This window comes from Mus caroli, unplaced genomic scaffold (assembly GCF_978045245.1).
Source record: "Mus caroli unplaced genomic scaffold, Mus_caroli_1 scaffold_18, whole genome shotgun sequence".
NCBI lineage: Eukaryota > Metazoa > Chordata > Mammalia > Rodentia > Muridae > Mus > Mus caroli.
Genome location: NW_028227273.1, coordinates 56,862,620 through 56,880,808, shown reverse-complemented (window position 1 = coordinate 56,880,808; position 18,189 = coordinate 56,862,620). Strand labels below are relative to the sequence as shown.

Sequence of the window (18,189 nt, the reverse complement as noted above, 5' to 3'; positions counted from 1 at the left end):
TGCACATAAAAGAACTAATGGTGCTACCTCCCTTCTCAACCCGGGAGCAGCTCAGGCATCCCAAACATTCTGTATAGTCTCCCATCCTTCCCTTGTGTATAAATGGGCCTGTATTTAACACGTTGTGCAATGTTGGGTTATTTATTTTGTGCATCTGTGGCAATAAATGAGATCTAAGTGGTGTCATGGGTTTTGCTGATTTCTGTACTGTGCACAGCTAGAGGCCTGGAGGGCAGTACCCAGATCCTAGCACCAGCCGGGGAGGGCTGAGAGAGCAAGACACCTGGGTTGGCAGACACCAAAGCCTAGGCAGGAAAGGGTAGGAGCGTACTGCAGGGGCCTGTCCCCTCATCTCTTTGCTTTCTCCCTCTTTCCTTTTAGGGACCCAGACCCCTAGGACACCAATGCTGAAGCTCAAAGATTAAAGGCTGAGAAAATCATTGGCTCTAAGTCAGTGGTCTCAGCCAGCTTTGTCAGAAATGTTATATTCAGGACATGGCTATTTTTTGGTTCCACTTTCCATTAGGTGTGAATGACAAAGACCTCTCCTAACTCCTTTGGAGAGCCATAAGGGGTAAGAGGAGCAGAAGGGCCAGGGAACCCTATAGTCTCCACACAACCTTACATCCCACAGGCAAGAACTAAGATTTAGGAAAACTGCGTCAGTAGAAGAACCATAAGCCAGGATTAATATGCAGAACTGGGGTGCAAGATTGCCTGGAATCTGATTGGAGCCCTGGCAGTGAAAGCTGGGACCGTTGAAAACCCAGTTGAAGTGCTTGGGACTCAAGCTGAGGGTGCAGGTGGCCAAGATACTGGATCCCAGGACAGGTAGTTTGGCAGTGAGAACAAAAGGGATAGACTGGGACCAAGATGCCTGGATCCCAGGCATGGGAGCAAACTGTAGGGAAGGAGGGGCTGGGAGAACCCAGAAGCCTGGGTTCTGGAACAGCAGCAAGTCAGAATTCCAGGATCTGTATCCACCCTCCTCTTCCTCTTCTCTATCACTCAGGAGACGGAAGAAGGGGGCAGGAGAAGGGAGGCCATGGGTGGAGTCCCCATGTCAGATGGATACATTTGGGGCCAGGCAGACACATGAATGGTGAGAGGGATTTAGTGCTGCATAGGTCCTGGAGGGGGCTGAGAGGGATCAGGAGGCTGTGGAGGAGTGGTTGGGGTGGGTCCTGGGGTTGTAGGACGCCGTCCTTTGCGGTGACCCCGTACACAGTGCGTATGACCACAGCCTTCCTCTTCATCCTCATCACTCTCGGTGGAGCTCTCACCAAAGGCCCGAGGCTTCTCATAAATACAGCAGCCTGAATGGAGAGAGAGAGAGAAAGCCAGTTAAGAAGGATGAAGAGCAGTGTTCAGTCAGTTTCATTTCCACCAGATCTGTGTGAAAACCTCTCCCTACTTTTCTGGAATCCAGCCGCCTTAGCCTCTTCCCCCAGGAACTCAAGAGAGAGTCAGAAAAACCTGACTCCCTTCTGCCATGGCTTGCCCCTGCCCCTGCCCCCACCCCTAACTCCAGGCAGTTGGTACTGCATAGTTTTATCCCCACCCAGTTTTCTTTCCAACCAAGAACTCGGGACACTGGGCCACCCACACTCACATTTCGACGAGCGGCGCCCCATATGCTCATTGTCCACAGTGTCACTCGACCACTCCACCTTCTTCTCTGGCTTGCGTTTCCGAAGTTTAATGGTTAGGCTCCGATTCTCCTGAAAAGTTAAAAGAGGTGTGGGCCCATCTGACTCACTTCCTCTTGACTTTTCCTGTTTCCTATGGAACCTCTTTTTTCTCTTCCCTGGCTCAGTCAGTAACACACTCCATGCCCCTGGAGAGGCAAGACAGCCTGTTTGTGGGGAGTATGAATCCCTGTTCTTGATAACCAATAGTATGCAAAGAAGGCAATTCTTAAACTAGGGAAGGTGCCAGCAAATCGGCAAAGTAAGGTACAACCATCGCTATCACCCTTGGTGGCATTAATATATGAATGTTATTTTCTCCCTTTCCTGTGACTGGCCTTTGACATCACTTTCTTCTCCACACCTCTTATTCATGTTCTAAAGAGACTGAGGTGTGTAATCTCAGCACTTGGGAGACTGAAATGGCCTCTACAACATGGTAGAGCTATTTTCTCAGAATAAAATAAAATAAAGCAGGGATGGGGAGACATCTCTGTTGGTAAAACTCTTTTTGTGCAAGCATGAAGACCTGAGTTTGATCCCTTGTATCCACGGGAACAAAAACAACAACAAAAAGTCAAATGTGGTGGTGGTGGTGCAAAAAGGCCGATCTCTTGCTAGCCAGACTAGCCTATTTGGCCAGCTCCAGGCACAATGACTCTGTATCATATGTAAATAAATAAATAAATAAATATAGACCATGTCTCAGACATCTGAGGTTAACTTCCGGCCCACACACACACACATCAAAATAAAACAAATATCCAAAACCCTCCTCCTACAAAGAAAGCCTTCATTCTTTCTTCTCTCATCTTCAAGCCCAGGGCTCCCTAATCCTATCCACTTATTCTTTAACATTCTGGCATCTCTGGTAGTAACTACTAAACTACTAATCTCCTTCAGCCCAGACATTGTCAAACCCAACGCATCTTTCGCCCTTTGAAAGCAATTTGTTTTTGCAAAAGTTGTTTGCTCATTTGCTTCTCTCCTCCCTGATCTGTCAAAACATACTTCACCTTATTCTCTTGTTTCCTCATTCCCTCCGCTTTAACACGCACCCATTCCATGACTATCTATTGGTAAGCACTATTGGTAAGTACTCGTTCTGTACGTTTGCCTCCAAAACCATGCCTTCTCAAATGGCGTTTCACTTCCTCCCAGTACCTTTCTGGCTCCTTAGCCCAGTTTCCGTTTATTACGTACATAGACCACCACCCCAAGCCGTAACACCTATACTCTAATTGTAACAATCCTTGACCAGTCACTTGAACCATTTGAGCGGCTCCAAGCATCTCTATTTAGTTCCTTGCGATTTTCCCAATAAGAGTAAACCCCACATGATGTCCCAGATCCCAAACCCACCAACTTTCCAAACCCCCGTCCCCCTCCCAGTGCCTCCCAGACCCCTAAATAGCCCCCCTGCCCGCCTTTCTCACGGGCTCGGTTGTCACGGTAACCGTTGTCTCAGTGACGGTCTCACTCATCCCGGCCCCTGCCTCCGCCATGGCTAAAGCGAAAAGCGAGGAAGCGGGATGAGACACCCTTTCCTTTTTCTGCGCCTTAGAGATCTAAGAGAACCGGTACACGACTCGGAATAGAGGCCAGGATGCTCTGGCTTCTCAATCTCCCCTACTCCTCCAGGGCCTCTGCTTCCCCACCCCTGGGGAAAACCTGTCCAACCCCACTTCCGGCCTTTCACTTCCGGGTGTGACGCATGCTGCAGAACACAGTTTCCCTTCCCCACCACCGCCTGGGTCAAAGTAGGCGTCGCCAGAATAGTTCCGCCGTAATGCAATAGTGCGCAGACGCCAGGTTGGCAGAAGTGATGTCATTGTGAGGGTGGGGCTAGGCAGGGCTTAAATTCATTGGCTGGTCAACTCGGGGCCGCCCTGCTGAAAGGATGAGGTCTGTGTGCCTAGAATCCTTACCCTATCTGCTGTATCCTTAAACTTAGGTGAAAAAAAAAAAAAAAAATAGATGGGACAGGGAGCTATCTCCAAATTCCTTTTTATCATTCTGTCAAGGAACGGTTTTCCAGGAGCAGGAAATACAGTGGGTTCTAGCCATCTCCCTGTTTGTTGATATCGCAGTGAAGGTACACTAAACCTGAAATTTTTTGACTGTAGTAGGCCCTAAGATTAAAGCGTGAAACACCTAGATTACCATTTAGCTCCCAGTTTGAGGAATGCAAAGGTTAGATGCAGGGGGCAGAATAACATTCAAATTCATCTGGTTAAATTTTGTTAAATCTCTCCACTATCCATCCCAAAATACCAGTTTTTGTTTCCTTACAATGACAAACTAGATTTAGATAAGATATATGTATAATACATATAAGTACATCTTTTTTTGTATTGTCCTTGTAATGGTTTACATTTAGGCTTACTATGCTCGAGAGTCCAAACCGGGGCAGGGGGCTCTAATTTGTAAGCTCCTAGCTTGTACAAACTGTATCCTGGCAGCCCACCTACCTTTTTTTTTTTTTTTTTTTTTTTTACCAGACATTGAAGTTTGTTTGTTTTTTTTTTTTTTTTCTTTCCAAATAGGGTTTCTTTGTGTAGCCTTGGCCCTTTTGGAACTCTCTCTGTAGACCAGACTGGCCTCAAATTCAGAAATTTACCTGCTTATGCCTCCTCCAGTGTTGGGATTAAAGGTCACCACCACCACCCAACAAAGAATTATTTTATTATTATTTTTATTCACTTTACATCCTGCTCACTGCCCCTCTCCCAGGAACTCCCCCCCACAATTCTTCCCCCATCCCCTTCCCCTTCTCCTCTGAGTTGGTGGGATCCCCCTGGGTATCCCCGCACCCTGACACTTCAAATTTCAGCGACGCTAGGTGCTTCCTCTCCCACTGAGGCTAGAGAAGGCAGCCCAGCTAGAAGAACCTGTCCCATGTACAAGCAACAGCTTTTGGGATTGTCCCTGATCCAGTTGTTTGGGACCCGCATGACAACCAAGTTGCACATCTGCTACATATGTGGGGGGAGGACTAGGTCCAGCCCATGTATGCTCTTTGCTTGGTAGTTCAGATTCTGAGAGTCCTAAGGGTTAGTTGACTCATTTGGTCTTCCTATGATGTTCTTATTCCCTTTGGGGCTTGAAATCCTTCCTCCTATTCTTCTATAAGAGTCCCCAAGCTCCTTCCATTGTTTGGCTATTGTTTGATTGTTGTTTGATTATTGTTTGTTTTGTTTTTTGAGACAGGATTTCTCTGTGTAGCCCTGGTTGTCCTGGAACTCACTCTGTAGACCAGGCTGGCCTTGAACTCAGAAATCCGCCTGCCTCTGCCTCCCAAGTGCTGGGATTAAAGGCGTGTGCCACCACGCCCGGCAGCTACGGGTATCTGTATCGAGTCAGCAGCTGGGTGGAGCCTCTCAGAGGACAACATGCATGGTATGTACTCACTTATAAGTGGATATTATCCACAAAATACAGGTACCACAGTACACTCCATGGCCCAAGTGAGGACTCTTGAATCTCATTTCGAAGGGGGAATAGTCATAAATCAGATGGAGGAAGGGAACTGGGAAGGTGGGGGAATGGGGTGGAGTCAGGATCCAGTGTGGGGAAGGACAGGAGAGTTGGCTAGATGGCCATGAATGGAAATCTGCAACTAGCAGGGTTGAGGGGTTGGGGGAGAACTTCCCAGGATGAGGCAGAGACCTGGGATAGAGGAGGCACCTAAGAATCAATGGAGGTGACCTTAGCCGTGATTCACACATCAGGGACATGGAATCTGAAGAGCCCCCCTCCTGTACTCAGGCAGGACCTCAGTGGATCAATAGACACACCAATCCACCCACAAAACTTTGAACCCGATATTTATCCTGTCTATAAGAAAGACAGGCACAGGGGATGGAGCAGAGGCTAAGGGGTGGCCAACCAATAACCCTGTCCAACTTGAGACCCATCCCATGGGCAAGCACCAGTCCCTGACACTAATGATACTGTATTATACTTGCAGAAAAAAATATTCTTAAATTGACAGCTCTTGTAAACTTTGCTGTTCTAGCAAGATAATAGGCCATAAGACTATTTCTGCTTTTGTAATCAAATTTACCTATTCTGCTCAATGGCTAAGACAACTAACTGCAAGACATATGCTAAAATTAGACTCTGCCTATGTGTAGACAGAATATATGTAATCTGGTGGTTTCTAACTTTATAAGCTTTGATGCTGCTTCTTGGGAACGCTCTCAATTGCAATCTTGGTGCCATGAGTATTTAATAAAGCCTCTTATTAATTTGTTTATGGTCGTGGGGAATCTCTTAGACCCGTAAGAACCTCATTCCAGACTCCATTATTTTATTATATTTTTTTCTTTTTTTATATCTATATCTCTACTTCACCTAAATTTCCTTTGGAATAAGACCGATTACTGTTATTTTTTAGTTTTTAGTCATGTCGTTAGATAGCTCACACTGGCTCTGAATTCCTTATGTAATTCATCTATCTGTGAAGTGCTGGGATTACAGGGCATGTATCACCAGGCTGACCAGAATAAAAGATTAAGAGTAACACACATAACATCAAGGCTTCATAGAAAAATAACTTTAGTAAATTCAAAAGGGAGAGGAGTATTCTGGGTCGACGATCTTATTCTGAGAACAAAGCATGGTAACCGGAGGGGACCAAGAAGGCATCAAAGGCCAGTATCTTCACTTCCAAGAGGAGGAAAGGATTGTTGCTGGGTTGCCAGAAAAAGGGGTCAAGAATCTTCCTTTTCCTGAAACCTATGGAGGAAGAAGACTCGTTATGTTTAACGAAAAAGAATATCTAATAACTGATATCTAATTATTACTTTGAAGTACGCAAAGATTCCCTAGGACAGAAAATCACTAGCCAAGAAAAAGAAAAGGCTAAACTGTACCTCATAAGAAAAGAAAAAAAATTGTAGCTGGACATGGTGGCACAGATCTTTCTCAAAGAACCCTATCCATGCTGGGAGTGCTGCATTCACCCACACTGTAAGAAACCTGGAGTTCACACTCAAAAATTACAAAGCAAAACAGTACCATGAAAAGGTCAGCAGAAACTGGCAGTATCAGATCCTCAGAAGCGGTGGATATCAGAATACACACACACACACACACTTTCAATATACTTAACATACATTTAAAGAATAAAAGGAGCACTTTTTGTTTTTTGTTTTTTCGAGACAGGGTTTCTCTGTGTAGCCTTGGCTGTCCTGGAACTCACTTTGTAGACCAGGCTGGCCTCGAACTCAGAAATCCGCCTGCCTCTGCCTCCCGAGTGCTGGGATTAAAGGCGTGCGCCACCACGCCCGGCTCAAAAGGAGCACTTTTAAATGAATAATGGGAGCTGGAGAGTTGGCTCACTGGTTAAATAAGAGTACTTGTTGCTGTTACAGAGAATCTAGGTTTGATCCCTAGCAACCAAACAGTGGTTCACAACCATCTTTAACTCCAGTCCTGGGAATCTGACATCTTTTTCTAACCTCTCTGGGTATCAGACATGCAAATAGTACACTTACATACATGCAAACAAAACACTCATATACATGAAATAATAAGTGTTAAATGAAATGATTGAAACATTTAAAACGACCAGCAAACTAACTGTTTGGATGAATCATGAGGTTTGAAAAAAGTAGTAAAGGAGAGGCAGAGGAGATGGTTCAGCTGGGTTAAAACTTGAGTCTGGACTCCTGATCTATTTAAAAGTAAAGAAAATGCTGGGTGTGGTGGTCCACATGTACAGAAAGGACTGTACTAGATCTGGGAAGAATAGGACAATGGCAGAATGAATGTCCAAAATGCATTGGGTAGCCACCCTACTGAGCTCCAGACTGCCTCATAAGATAATGTGGAGAACTGGAGGTGATGGCACACATCATTAATTCCAGCACTCTGGAGATAGAGGCAGGTTAGTATCTGGGAGTTTGAAGCCAATCTGGTCTACAAAGAGTTCCAGACCATCCAAGAATATAGTAAACCCTGTCTCAAAACAGAAAGAAGAGAGGAGAAGGAAGGGGAGGGAGGGAGGGAGGGAGAGAGAGAGAGAGAGAGAGAGAGAGAAGACATTTAATGAAGCTACCCAATGTCTAACTCTGTCCACCATATGCACACTTGCACAAATACATGCATACATCCACATGAACACAAATATACTACACATACAACACTCTCACCACCATAAACACATACAAATTGAAGACAAAATTAATAAGCTGTAAGAAATATCTGGAGAGGGCTGGCGAGATGGCTCAGTGGTTAAGAGCACCGACTGCTTTTCCGAAAGGTCCCGAGTTCAAATCCCAGCAACCACATGGTGACTCACAACTATCCATAAGGAAATCTAATGCCCTCTTCTGGAGTATCTGACAGCGTACTTACATATAATAAATAAATAAATCTTTAAAAAAAAAAAAAAAAAAAAAAAAAGAAAGATCTGGAGAAATTACCCAGAAGACAATATAAACAGAAATGAGGTGGAAAATACAGAAGATGAGAGATGTGAAAGTCTAATAAGAAATGTGAGGACAGGAGCCGGGCGTGGTGGCGTACGCCTTTAATCCCAGCACTCGGGAGGCAGAGGCAGGCGGATTTCTGAGTTCGAGGCCAGCCTGGTCTACAGAGTGAGTTCCAGGACAGCCAAGGCTACACAGAGAAACCCTGCCTCGAAAAACCAAAAAAAAAAAAAAAAAAAAAAAAAAAAAGAAATGTGAGGACATTGGGGACAAGCAATATTGGAATGGGATAATAGCCGATACATTTCCAGATTGACAAAAGATAAGTCAAATCTCAGCTTGGGAAACCTAAGGGGCTGGTTATGTAGCTGAGTTGGTAAGAGTGCTTATGTAGTTTCCAAAGCTCAGGACCATGAACAGCTATGGTGGCACACGCCTGTAATCCTCGAATCTGAGAGGTGGAAGCAGGATAAGAAGATCAAGAAGAAAAAACAAGTTTAATGACAATTCTAAATATAGGCGAGCTAGCCCTACAGGCTGAGCGCAGAGAACTTCTTTCACATGCCTGGGGCCGTGAATTAAAGCTGGCAGGACCCCAAGAAGAAAGAAAACAACAAAAAGCAAAGGCGAAAATACAGAAAACCACACAATTACATAGAACTACAGAGCAACCAAGACAAAGAGTACTCCAAACTATTCAGACCACATTCTTTGAATCATGCAAGATAATGTCAAGTCATTCCTTCTTAGTGGGAATCTTCAGCATGTTGTACCACTATGCAAAGCAATGCCTACATCATGTGTTTTACATTTTCCTAGTTTTGTTTTGGTGAGTCTCTGTAGCCCAGGCTGGCCTTGAAAAGCATGAGCCTCCTTTTGAGGCACATGCCACTACACCCACCCAGCTTTCTTCTCACACATCTTAAAAGGTTTAGATCACTGGCTGTAAAAAGAGTGCGAGGGGAGCTGTTGAGATAGCTCAACCCTTAAGAGCTCGTTCTGCGGAGGATCCAAGTTCAGTTCTCAGCACCAACATCCAGTGGCTCAGAGCTACCAGTAACTCCAGCTCCAGGGACCCATGGTCTCTGGCCTTGGTGGGCACCTGCACATTCAAATAGGTACACACAAACTCCTACACATAACTTTTAAAAAGTAAACATCTTTTTAACAAGCCAAATTCAGTGGCACATGTTTAAATCTCAGCACTCAGGAAACAGAGGCCTGGAAACTGCTTCATATCGGAGGTTAACCTGGGCTGTATGGTTGAGAGTTCAAAGCTAGCCTGGATATATAGTGAGCTGTCTTTAAAAACCACCAAGTAAGTTAGGCAGTGGTGGTACATGCCTTTAATCCCAGTACATGGGAGGCAGAGACAAGTGGTGGATATCTGAGTTCAAGGCCAGTTTGGTCTACAGAATTAGTTCCAGGACAGCCAGAGCTACACAGAGAAACCCTGTCTCGAAAAACCAAAAATAAAAATAAATATATAAAAACAAAAAACAAGTAAATAATAAAAATAAAAAGGGCTACAAACCCCCCTATAATGGACTGGACCAAATGAAATAATACAAATCTGTCATTGATTTTTTTGTTTTGCAAGCACTGAACTGGGGAGAGGGAGGGGAAATATTCTCACTTGCAGTTGATACAGGTATAGAAGACAGTCTGTCCTTCATCAGCTGAGCGCATCTGTCTGGTGTGATATGCCATTCCCTCGTGACCACATCGAGGGCAGCGCCTGTCAATCTAGGAAGAGACAGAAGGGTTATGGAGACCTAGTCTTATGTCTCTGCTTCCGTACAGAAATCAGACTATTACACTCCTTGGACATTCTCCTGGAATGGAGTGCAAAACCAGATGTCCAGAGTCACCTTTCCATTGCCCTGTCGGAGCTGGTCCTTATTAACTTACCACCGGTCCCTGGGATTCAGGTCCTTCTTCCACAGACATAGGTATGGTAGCCCCCAGCTTGTTGAACACTACTGAGGTCTTCACAACCTTCCCTTCAAAATCTGCACAGGAAGTAAAAAGTAATAATAACAGTAGAAATAGCAAAAGAGGCAACGAATCCCAGCAACACTCTCCCAGGCGAGTCTCATCGGTTTCTTCCCAATGTCTCTCGCTGACAGATTCCTGTTCTAGGTCTCACCTCCCTAAGCCCAGCCAGTACTGAGGTCACCCCCACCGTGGACCCTTCCACCCGGACCCTTGCTGAGCATACCAGCTCCTCACCTCGCACATCGATGGAGAAGCCACAGCGCGGGCATATGACAGTATCCTGAATTCCAGGCAGCGGCAGGACTGAGCCACAATCTGGGCAGAAATCCAAGTCTGATTGAAAGTTGGAGCGGGGGCGGGCCAGCTCCATGGCGGATGAGAGCTGGGAAAGAGGAATGTTTATTATTAAGGCGCAGGATTCTGGCCTTGAAGGTTCCCCATCGCTTCCCAAGAGGGAATTTACCTGAGTCCTCCTCCCACTGGGTCCTCTGAGAGCAAAGAGTTTGGAGTGCTAGGTAGGACCCTCAGCTGCTGGGGAACCTCGTTCGTCCGACGTAGGCGAAAAACTGATAAGAGTCCCGATCCCAGACGCGGGCTAGAGCGCCCGATCCCAAGGCGCCGGGCAACGAGTGCGCCCGGCGAGCTAGAGCGTCTTCGCGTCCTGGTGGCCGTTGGGTCGTGACGTCATAATCAATGGCGCACATACTGGAGGCAGTTTAAACCGAACCTCTGGCGGAAGGGAATTTACAGTAGCACGCAGTCTGGCACTATGACGTCGACTAAGCTAAGGCGAGTAGCCAGAGTTAGGCCGTACGCTACTTTCCCGCTCCGCACTAGTCCTGGATTATTATTGCTTTTGTAGGGAACCCTACACATAACAAGGGGAAGGGAGTGGGGAACACCCCCCTAAAACTGGACTGATTTTTCCAGAGCAACTGATTCGCTTGGATTGAGAGAACCGCAACTCTTGCTGGTTCCCGAGACCGTTTTTTTGGTTTGGTTTGGTTTTGGTTTTGTTGGTTTGGGTTTTTTTGTTTTGTCCTTTTGCGGCTGCTCAGTGGCCAACAGCAAAACCGAGAAGCATTCTTGACCGTTCTTTTGGGCCCTCCTGGCCGTTTGTCCCTTGGCTGCACCAGCTTCCTCGCGACGGCTTCGGGCAGTTCTGAGCACTTGAGTGAGTCAGCTTCATAAGGAGTGTGGAATGGTGAGGGTGAAGGCAGAAGACACATGAGGCATTTGAGAGAGAGTTTAGGGAGTTTAGTTTGAAGGTGGTGCAACTGGTGAGACTAGGGCTCTAATCTCCCTAGGCACTTGCCAGATGTGTGAGGTTAGTTATTAATCAAAAGTGCTTCTTTGGATTTACTAGGGATTGGGCTTGGCTTTCGCTTGCAGACCATCTTCCACTCCCCGAAGCTCCGATTCACTCGTGTTTAAATACCTGCCACCTAGTAAGTGAACAATAGGGTAAAAATAAAATATTGTCGTTTCATTCACCTGAGGCCTACAACGTAAGGAAAACGTGTACTAAAGAAGTACCAGTTTGAAGATAGTGTCCTCAGCCCTCCAGCAGCCAACCTGATTACCATGCTAAGTCTGGTCACATAACCACATTCTAAAGGACATAAACTGTATTCTTTCATAGAAGAGACCCCCGTCTGTCTTTCTGTGCAGTTAGTGTGAGATTAAGCCATGGAAAAGTAGTTACAAACCCTCAGCAAGATGCTGAAGAGGGCCAGGCGTGGTGGCACCTTTAATCCCAGCACTTGGGAGGCAGAGGCAGGGGGCTTTCTGAGTTCGAGGACAGCCTGGTCTACAAAGTGAGTTCCAGGACAGCCGGGGCTATACAGAGAAACCCTGTCTCAAAAAACCAAAGATGCTGAAGAGGACAGACCCTGCCCTTTTACTTAGGGTTGAAACTGGTGTCATTGTGCTTGTTTAGCAAAGCCCTACCGCCAAGACTATGATGGTTGTGCTCTCTAAATTTTACCTGTCTTCTTTCAAAGTAGAAATTTAAAATTAGCCCCACTTTCTCTTTAAATTTTGACATTCTTCAGACATCCACCATGGTTTGGCTGCTACCTCTCCTGCACAAGCAGTATAAGGCATAATGTTCCTTTCCCATCGAAAGCTTTGTCTATTCAAGACATATTTAGCATCCTGTGCAAGGGTTAGGAAGCTGAGACCAGACTCTGCATAGTTGAAGTCTGTGTTCTCTCTTTAATACAGAATAATAGTTAGAATATGGAGAAAATGCCCTAGTCGGTGGTTGAGCCAGGGATATAAAGTCTACAGGATATACCTCTAGACTTCATGGGGCACAGGTACATGCTTTAATAAAAAGATGCAGCATGTCTGCATAATGGAACATGCCTTTATCCTAGCACTAGGGAAGCTGAGTCAGGAGGGTTGTGAGTTTGAAACCATCTTGGGCTTCAGATCAAGGTCCAAGCCAGCCTCAATATGTAACAAACTTCTGTTTCTAAAATAAGTATGTCTGTGTGTGTATGGGTGCACATGTGTGTGCATGCATGCCTGCTGAGATGGACCCCAGGGCCTTAATAGCTCAGCCCTTTACTACTGAATTTAATCCTGAGATAGTTATGTGGGAAAGATGCTTAGCTACTGTGTGATAATGGTTAGAATTTTGAGACTTAGGATCATAGTACTATAATGGATGCCGCTGGCCAGGGAGTCCAGAATGACTTCCCACAGATGCCTTGTGCAAGAAATGAACAAGGGCTATAGAAATGGCTCAGTAGTTAAGAGCTCTGGCTGCTCTCAGGACCCTGGTTCATTTTCCAGCATCCATGCCACATGGGTGCTCATAACCATCTATAACTCCGGTTCTGGAAGATCGAATGCCCTCTTCATACCTCCACAGTGGCCTGCATGTGGTGCACAAGCATGCATGCAAGCAAAACACTCATATACATAAAAATATATTTTATAAAGAAGAAATGCAAGTGAGGTGGTCATTATTATTTTTTTGGAGGCAGGGTCTTATAGCCCAGGTTGACCTAGAACTCACAGTATTCCTATCTAGCCTCCTAAGTGTGTTTACAGGTATGAGACCTCCACATCAAGCTCTAGCCTAGTAATTTTATGTTTGTTTGGTTGGTTTTGTTTGTTTGGTTGGTTGGTTTTCGAGACAGGGTTTCTCTGTATAGCCCTGGCTGTCCTGGAACTCTCTCTGTAGACCAGGCTGGGCTCGAACTCAGAAATCCACCTGCCTCTGCCTCCCAAGTGCTGGGATTAAAGGCGTGTGCCACTACGCCCGGCCATAGTAATCTTTTCAATCTCAAACAATAAGCAAGTATCTAAGAAGGGCTTGAAAAATGGCCTAGTAGTTAAGAGCACTTGAACCTCTTCTAGGGAACCCAGGTTCAATTCCCAACTGGCAGCTGTAGCCAGCTATGACAGCTAACAATTGTAACTCCAGTCCCAGAGAATCTGATGCCCTCTTCTGGTTTCATGCATGTGGTACACAGACACACAGAGACAAAACAGCCGTACACATTAAAAATAGAAATAAATCTTAAAAGAATGTCTAAGAAGTCAGACAAAATATTAGGTATTAGAGCCTCTCTAATATTATGAAGTTTATCACTTGTAGATAGATATACATTATAATTCACACACTTCTAAATTTCAACATTAAAATGTGACTATAGATATAGGTAATCAATAATCGATCTTTACAAATATTTTTAGGATTACTTCTTTTGAGTGTTTTGTCTGAATGTGTATGTGTACATGACATGCATGCATGCCTTGTGCCCATGGAGATCAGAAGGGGGTATCTGATCCCCTGTTACTGGATTACAGATGGCCATGAGCTGTCATGTGTACCAGTTTAAAGATAGTGTCCTCAGCCCTCCAGCAGCCAACCTGATTACCATGCTAAGTCTGGTCACGAGACTTGAATGTAGGTACTCTGAAGGAGTAGCCAGTGCTCTTAATCACTGAACCATCTCTCTACCCTAATAGTGATTGATTTCTAAAAAATTTAAATCTATTCTTGTCTCATATGATACATCACAACTGCTGTTTCCTCTCCGTCCTCTCCGCCCAGTCCCTCCCCTCTCCCTTCAGAAAAAAGCAGGCCTCCCAGGAATATAAACCAAACATGGCATATCATGTTAAAATAAGACTAGGCAACATCCTCTCATATTATTAAAGCTGGACTAGGCAACCCAGTAAGAGGAAAAGGGTCCCAAAATCAGGAAATGGGACCCTTTTCCTCTTACTGGGTTGCCTAGTCCAGCTTTAATAATACACACACACACACTGTTAGGTGACTGACAATAACACCAAGCTATATAACCATAACTTATTTGCAGAGGGCCTAGATCAGACCCATACAGCACCCCTGATTGTTGGTTCAGCCTTTGTGAGCCGTTATGTGCCCTGGTTAGTTGATTCTGTGGGCCATTTTCTTGTGGTGTCCTTGACCCCTCTGGGTCATACAATCCTCCCTCCTCCTCTTTCATAGGATTCCTTGAGCTCTACTTAATATTTGGCTGTGGGTCTCCATATCTGCTCCCATCAGTAGCTGGATGAATGCTCTCTGATGATGACTATGCTAGGCTCCAGTCTAAAAGTATATCAGAGTATCACTAGGAATCATTTCATTGACTTATTTATCTTGGTTTTGGTTTTTCGAGAGAAGGTCTCTCTGTGTAGCATTGGCTGTTTTTGGAACTCACTTTGTAGGCCAGAGCTAGCCTTCAACTTGCAGAGATGCCACTGCCTCCAATGTGCTGTAACTGAAGGCATGCACGATCACCACCCAGTGACTTTTAAATTCTGTTTTTCAATAGTATTTGGTTCTATCCTAGACCTTTGGGCTATCCAGCTTCCAGGCAGCATCAGGCATGGGCTCTCTCTTCCATGATATGATTTAGGATTTATGTATATGGGTGTTTTGTCTTCATGTACGTCTGCACACTATAAGAGGGCATTGGATCTCCTGGGAATACAGTTATAGACAGTTGTAAGCTGCTATGTGGATTCTGGGAATTGAACTCAGGGCCTCCAGAAGATCAGCCAGTGCCCTTAAGCACTGAGCCATCTCTCCAGCCCCCAATAGTGATGGATTTTTAAGTGAGTTGTAAAAATGAAAACTCCACAGAGAAAGGGGGAATCACTGTGATGAGGTGTACTAGGAGGATTTAATAGAGACCAAGGGGCTTAACTGTAAAAGTTGTCTCATGCCGGGAGTGATAGTGCACGCCTTTAATCCCAGCACTCGGGAGGCAGAGGCAGGCGGATTTCTGAGTTCGAGGCCAGCCTGGTCTACAGAGTGAGTTCCAGGACAGCCAGGGCTACACAGAGAAACCCTGTCTCGAAAAACCAAAACCAAACAAAAGTTGTCTTACCTGTTAAGGGCAACTTAACCTGTAAAGGTCAGGTAGCTGACGTTTACTGAGAATTTGCTATGTAATCTGTTTATATGTAAGCTATATTCATTCTTTATGACCCTGAGAGGCAGGTCCTTTATATCTGCCTTTAATTAAATAAGTAAACTGACATGGAAGGTAGTTGGCTTTTCCTGCACCATACATTGAAGAAATAGTAGAATTATGGTTCAAGTTTATTCCTGCCAGTTCTCAAAGGCTTTGCTTTTGACTATAATTTGAGGGTTCCCAACCTGTGTGCTGGACAGCTTCAGTGGCTTAAATGCGACCTCACAGTAAACTGAGCTTTGAGCAGAAATGAGTCATAACAACTTGGTGATCTTCACTTGTGGTGCCATCAGCCTGGTAAACAAACCCAGAGGGCCACAAATCTCTGCCTGCAGAGTTTCAGCAGGGAATAGTCTCAAAATGGATTCCGGGTGAAGAATGATTAACAGTATCAGTCCGTCAAGCCGAGGGCCAGAAGATCAAACAGGAATAGAATTTCAGTACAAAGCAAAGCAAAGATGCTGTACGTGCTGATAGAAGCACAGAGGGCCTGGCTGGACAAAGTGCAGAAAGACAATGAGCTGGCCAAACGAGAGACTAGAATTATCTTAGAAGACAAAAAAGGCTTTGAAACTGAACAATCTGGTCTGGATGTCCTTAGGCCATCCCTCACCAAAGAGCCTATTTCTGTCCTCTGTCCGTGCCAAATAAATGATTCTGAGTGGTTTGCATTGAGTCCACAGGAGAGGTATGCTTTTAGTTCATATATAAGAAATGATCATTGTTTTTTGTGCCATGGGAAATACACATGTTTTCTCAATGGAGAAATGGCCCGTGTTCTTGGCCAAATCATTGAGATCTCTGACTGGAATGATAGGTAAGCAGACACGTGGTATCTCCCATACTCCAATCTACCTTTGCTTTATCTCTTAGATTGGCTTGGGCAAAAGAATCCAGAGACCCTAGGATTTCAGAAGGTCAGCAGTCTCCACTGGAGAAAAAGATCCTGGTAAATAATCTACAGTTTGGAGCTACTTAGAAAAAGGACCCAGGGTTTAAAATCCTTCAGCACAGGTGACCCTTTGAGGCATTACTCTGTTTCCACTCTTTGGTTTTTTTTTTTTTTTTTTTTTTTTTTTTTTTGGTTTGTTTGTTTGGTTGGTTGGTTGGTTGGTTGGTTTTTCGAGACAGGGTTTCTCTGTGTAGCCCTGGCTGTCCTGGAACTCACTTTGTAGACCAGGCTGGCCTCGAACTCAGAAATCCGCCTGCCTCTGCCTCCCGAGTGCTGGGATTAAAGGTGTGCGCCACCACGCCCGGCTCTGTTTCCACTCTTGTAAAGTATTCCAGATGCATACCCTTTAAAAACTGGTCATTTATTGGTGATGGGCACTATCTACTTTGAGAACACCCAGGCTTGCCTGGGAGCATGGAGTGTAAAATGTAAACTGTTACTCTAAGTAAAAGGGGTGGTGGATGTGTGTTCACCTGCTTTTGACTTAAGAATTCTGAGGTTAAGATTCATGCTACCACTCCTGGCCCAAGACTCCCTCCTTATACTAGTACTGGGGAAGGCAAACTTCTTTTACATATGTTTAAAGGAAAAATTACAAAATTCTAAAACTCACTTTGACAGAGTTTTGGTGGTGTGCATACAACAGCAGCAAGACACTTAGTAATTCAGAAATGCCTTGAGGAGAGCAAAGCACTCTGCAAGGAGCAAGCTCATTCTCTGGACTACTGGCTTGCAAAAGCAGAGTCGTATTATAATAAAAGAATGATGGAGAGAATGAAAAAAGACACAGGTGGTGAAACAAAGACAAAAGTGCAAGAGGAACCACCACCACCACCACCGCCACGACACACAGAGAGACAGAAACAGCATTATTGGGTGCCTGAGAGAGAGAAGAAGCAAATAGAAAGGCACATTCATAGAACAGGCCATGCCAGAGAATTTACAGACAAACCCTGGAGACAGCCACGACTCTTCAGTGAAACAACACTACCCAAAATTGTGCTAGAGGGGAAAAGCATCCCGCCGCAAACACAGAAAAGAAGGCAGGCACACGAGAGAGAACTGCTCCAAATTAAAGATCATCGGGAGCGCATGATTCGAGGGAGGGAACTTCTACAGCAGAGGCTCAAAGATAGAATCTTGAGAAAAAGCCTGAGCCAGATCCCACTTCCTGAGAAGCGTGATCAAGTGAAGAAACAGAAAAAAGAGTTTGAGAGGGTAGTTGCATACCCACTATTCCAGCCATCCTGTACCAGTCGGATTAAAGTAGATGTTCTTATGGAAAAATCTCAGGATGAAGAGGACTTGAGCACAATTATAAAACCTTTTGGAAGGAGATTCTTAGCTGTACCACCCTTTTTGAGAACTCAAATAGGAAAAATAAAAGATCTGTAAAGTTTTAGAGCTTTGCTAATGGAACCATGTTTCTTCTGCGATGTGTGTTTGGGGGAGAGGGGTGTGGAGAGGGGTTGTGGAGAAGGGTTGGCTGTCCTGGAAAACTCTGGCCTCAAACTCAGAGTTTTGCCTGCCTTTATCTCCCAAAGCCTGGGATTAAAGGTGTACATACCTACCACCTGTCTGAAAACATGTAAACATGTTTCTTATATGAATCTATCTTTTGTGTTCTGGTTGTCTGGGTTTGTTTGCTT

The 18,189-nt window shown here is 45.0% G+C and overlaps 3 protein-coding genes across 10 annotated transcripts; 1 reads left to right on the top strand and 2 right to left on the bottom strand.

Moving 5' to 3' along the window:
• Positions 1–122: 122 nt before the first annotated feature.
• Positions 123–3,402, bottom strand: Ppp1r11 (protein phosphatase 1 regulatory inhibitor subunit 11). Of its 2 annotated transcripts, none has more exons than XM_021149193.2 (3): positions 3,125–3,402; positions 1,613–1,721; positions 123–1,316 (listed from the first exon to the last, which is right to left on the bottom strand). In XM_021149193.2, exons 1-3 carry the CDS (start codon positions 3,191–3,193, stop codon positions 1,114–1,116), a joined length of 381 nt encoding a protein of 126 aa, XP_021004852.1. In that variant the 5' UTR covers positions 3,194–3,402; the 3' UTR covers positions 123–1,113. The 2 variants fall into 2 exon arrangements, with proteins under 2 accessions (XP_021004852.1, XP_021004853.1); XM_021149194.3 differs by lacking the exon at positions 3,125–3,402 and adding an exon at positions 2,705–3,037.
• Positions 3,403–5,063: 1,661 nt separating this feature from the next.
• Positions 5,064–17,950, top strand: LOC110283732 (RNA polymerase I subunit H). Of its 7 annotated transcripts, none has more exons than XM_085833163.1 (4): positions 10,814–10,912; positions 11,490–11,571; positions 16,462–16,537; positions 17,162–17,950. In XM_085833163.1, the coding sequence occupies exon 4, from the start codon at positions 17,303–17,305 to the stop codon at positions 17,933–17,935; it is 633 nt and encodes a 210-aa protein (XP_085689289.1). In that variant the 5' UTR covers positions 10,814–10,912; positions 11,490–11,571; positions 16,462–16,537; positions 17,162–17,302; the 3' UTR covers positions 17,936–17,950. The 7 variants fall into 7 exon arrangements, with proteins under 7 accessions (XP_085689291.1, XP_085689289.1, XP_021004845.1 ...); XM_085833164.1 differs by having other exon boundaries at positions 10,827–11,297; XM_085833165.1 differs by lacking the exons at positions 10,814–10,912; positions 11,490–11,571 and adding an exon at positions 5,064–5,087.
• Polr1h (RNA polymerase I subunit H) lies at positions 6,232–10,798 on the bottom strand. Its single transcript, XM_021149195.3, has 5 exons — positions 10,587–10,798; positions 10,358–10,505; positions 10,037–10,137; positions 9,762–9,871; positions 6,232–6,428 (listed from the first exon to the last, which is right to left on the bottom strand). Exons 2-5 carry the CDS (start codon positions 10,491–10,493, stop codon positions 6,404–6,406), a joined length of 372 nt encoding a protein of 123 aa, XP_021004854.1. The 5' UTR covers positions 10,494–10,505; positions 10,587–10,798; the 3' UTR covers positions 6,232–6,403.
• Positions 17,951–18,189: the final 239 nt, after the last annotated feature.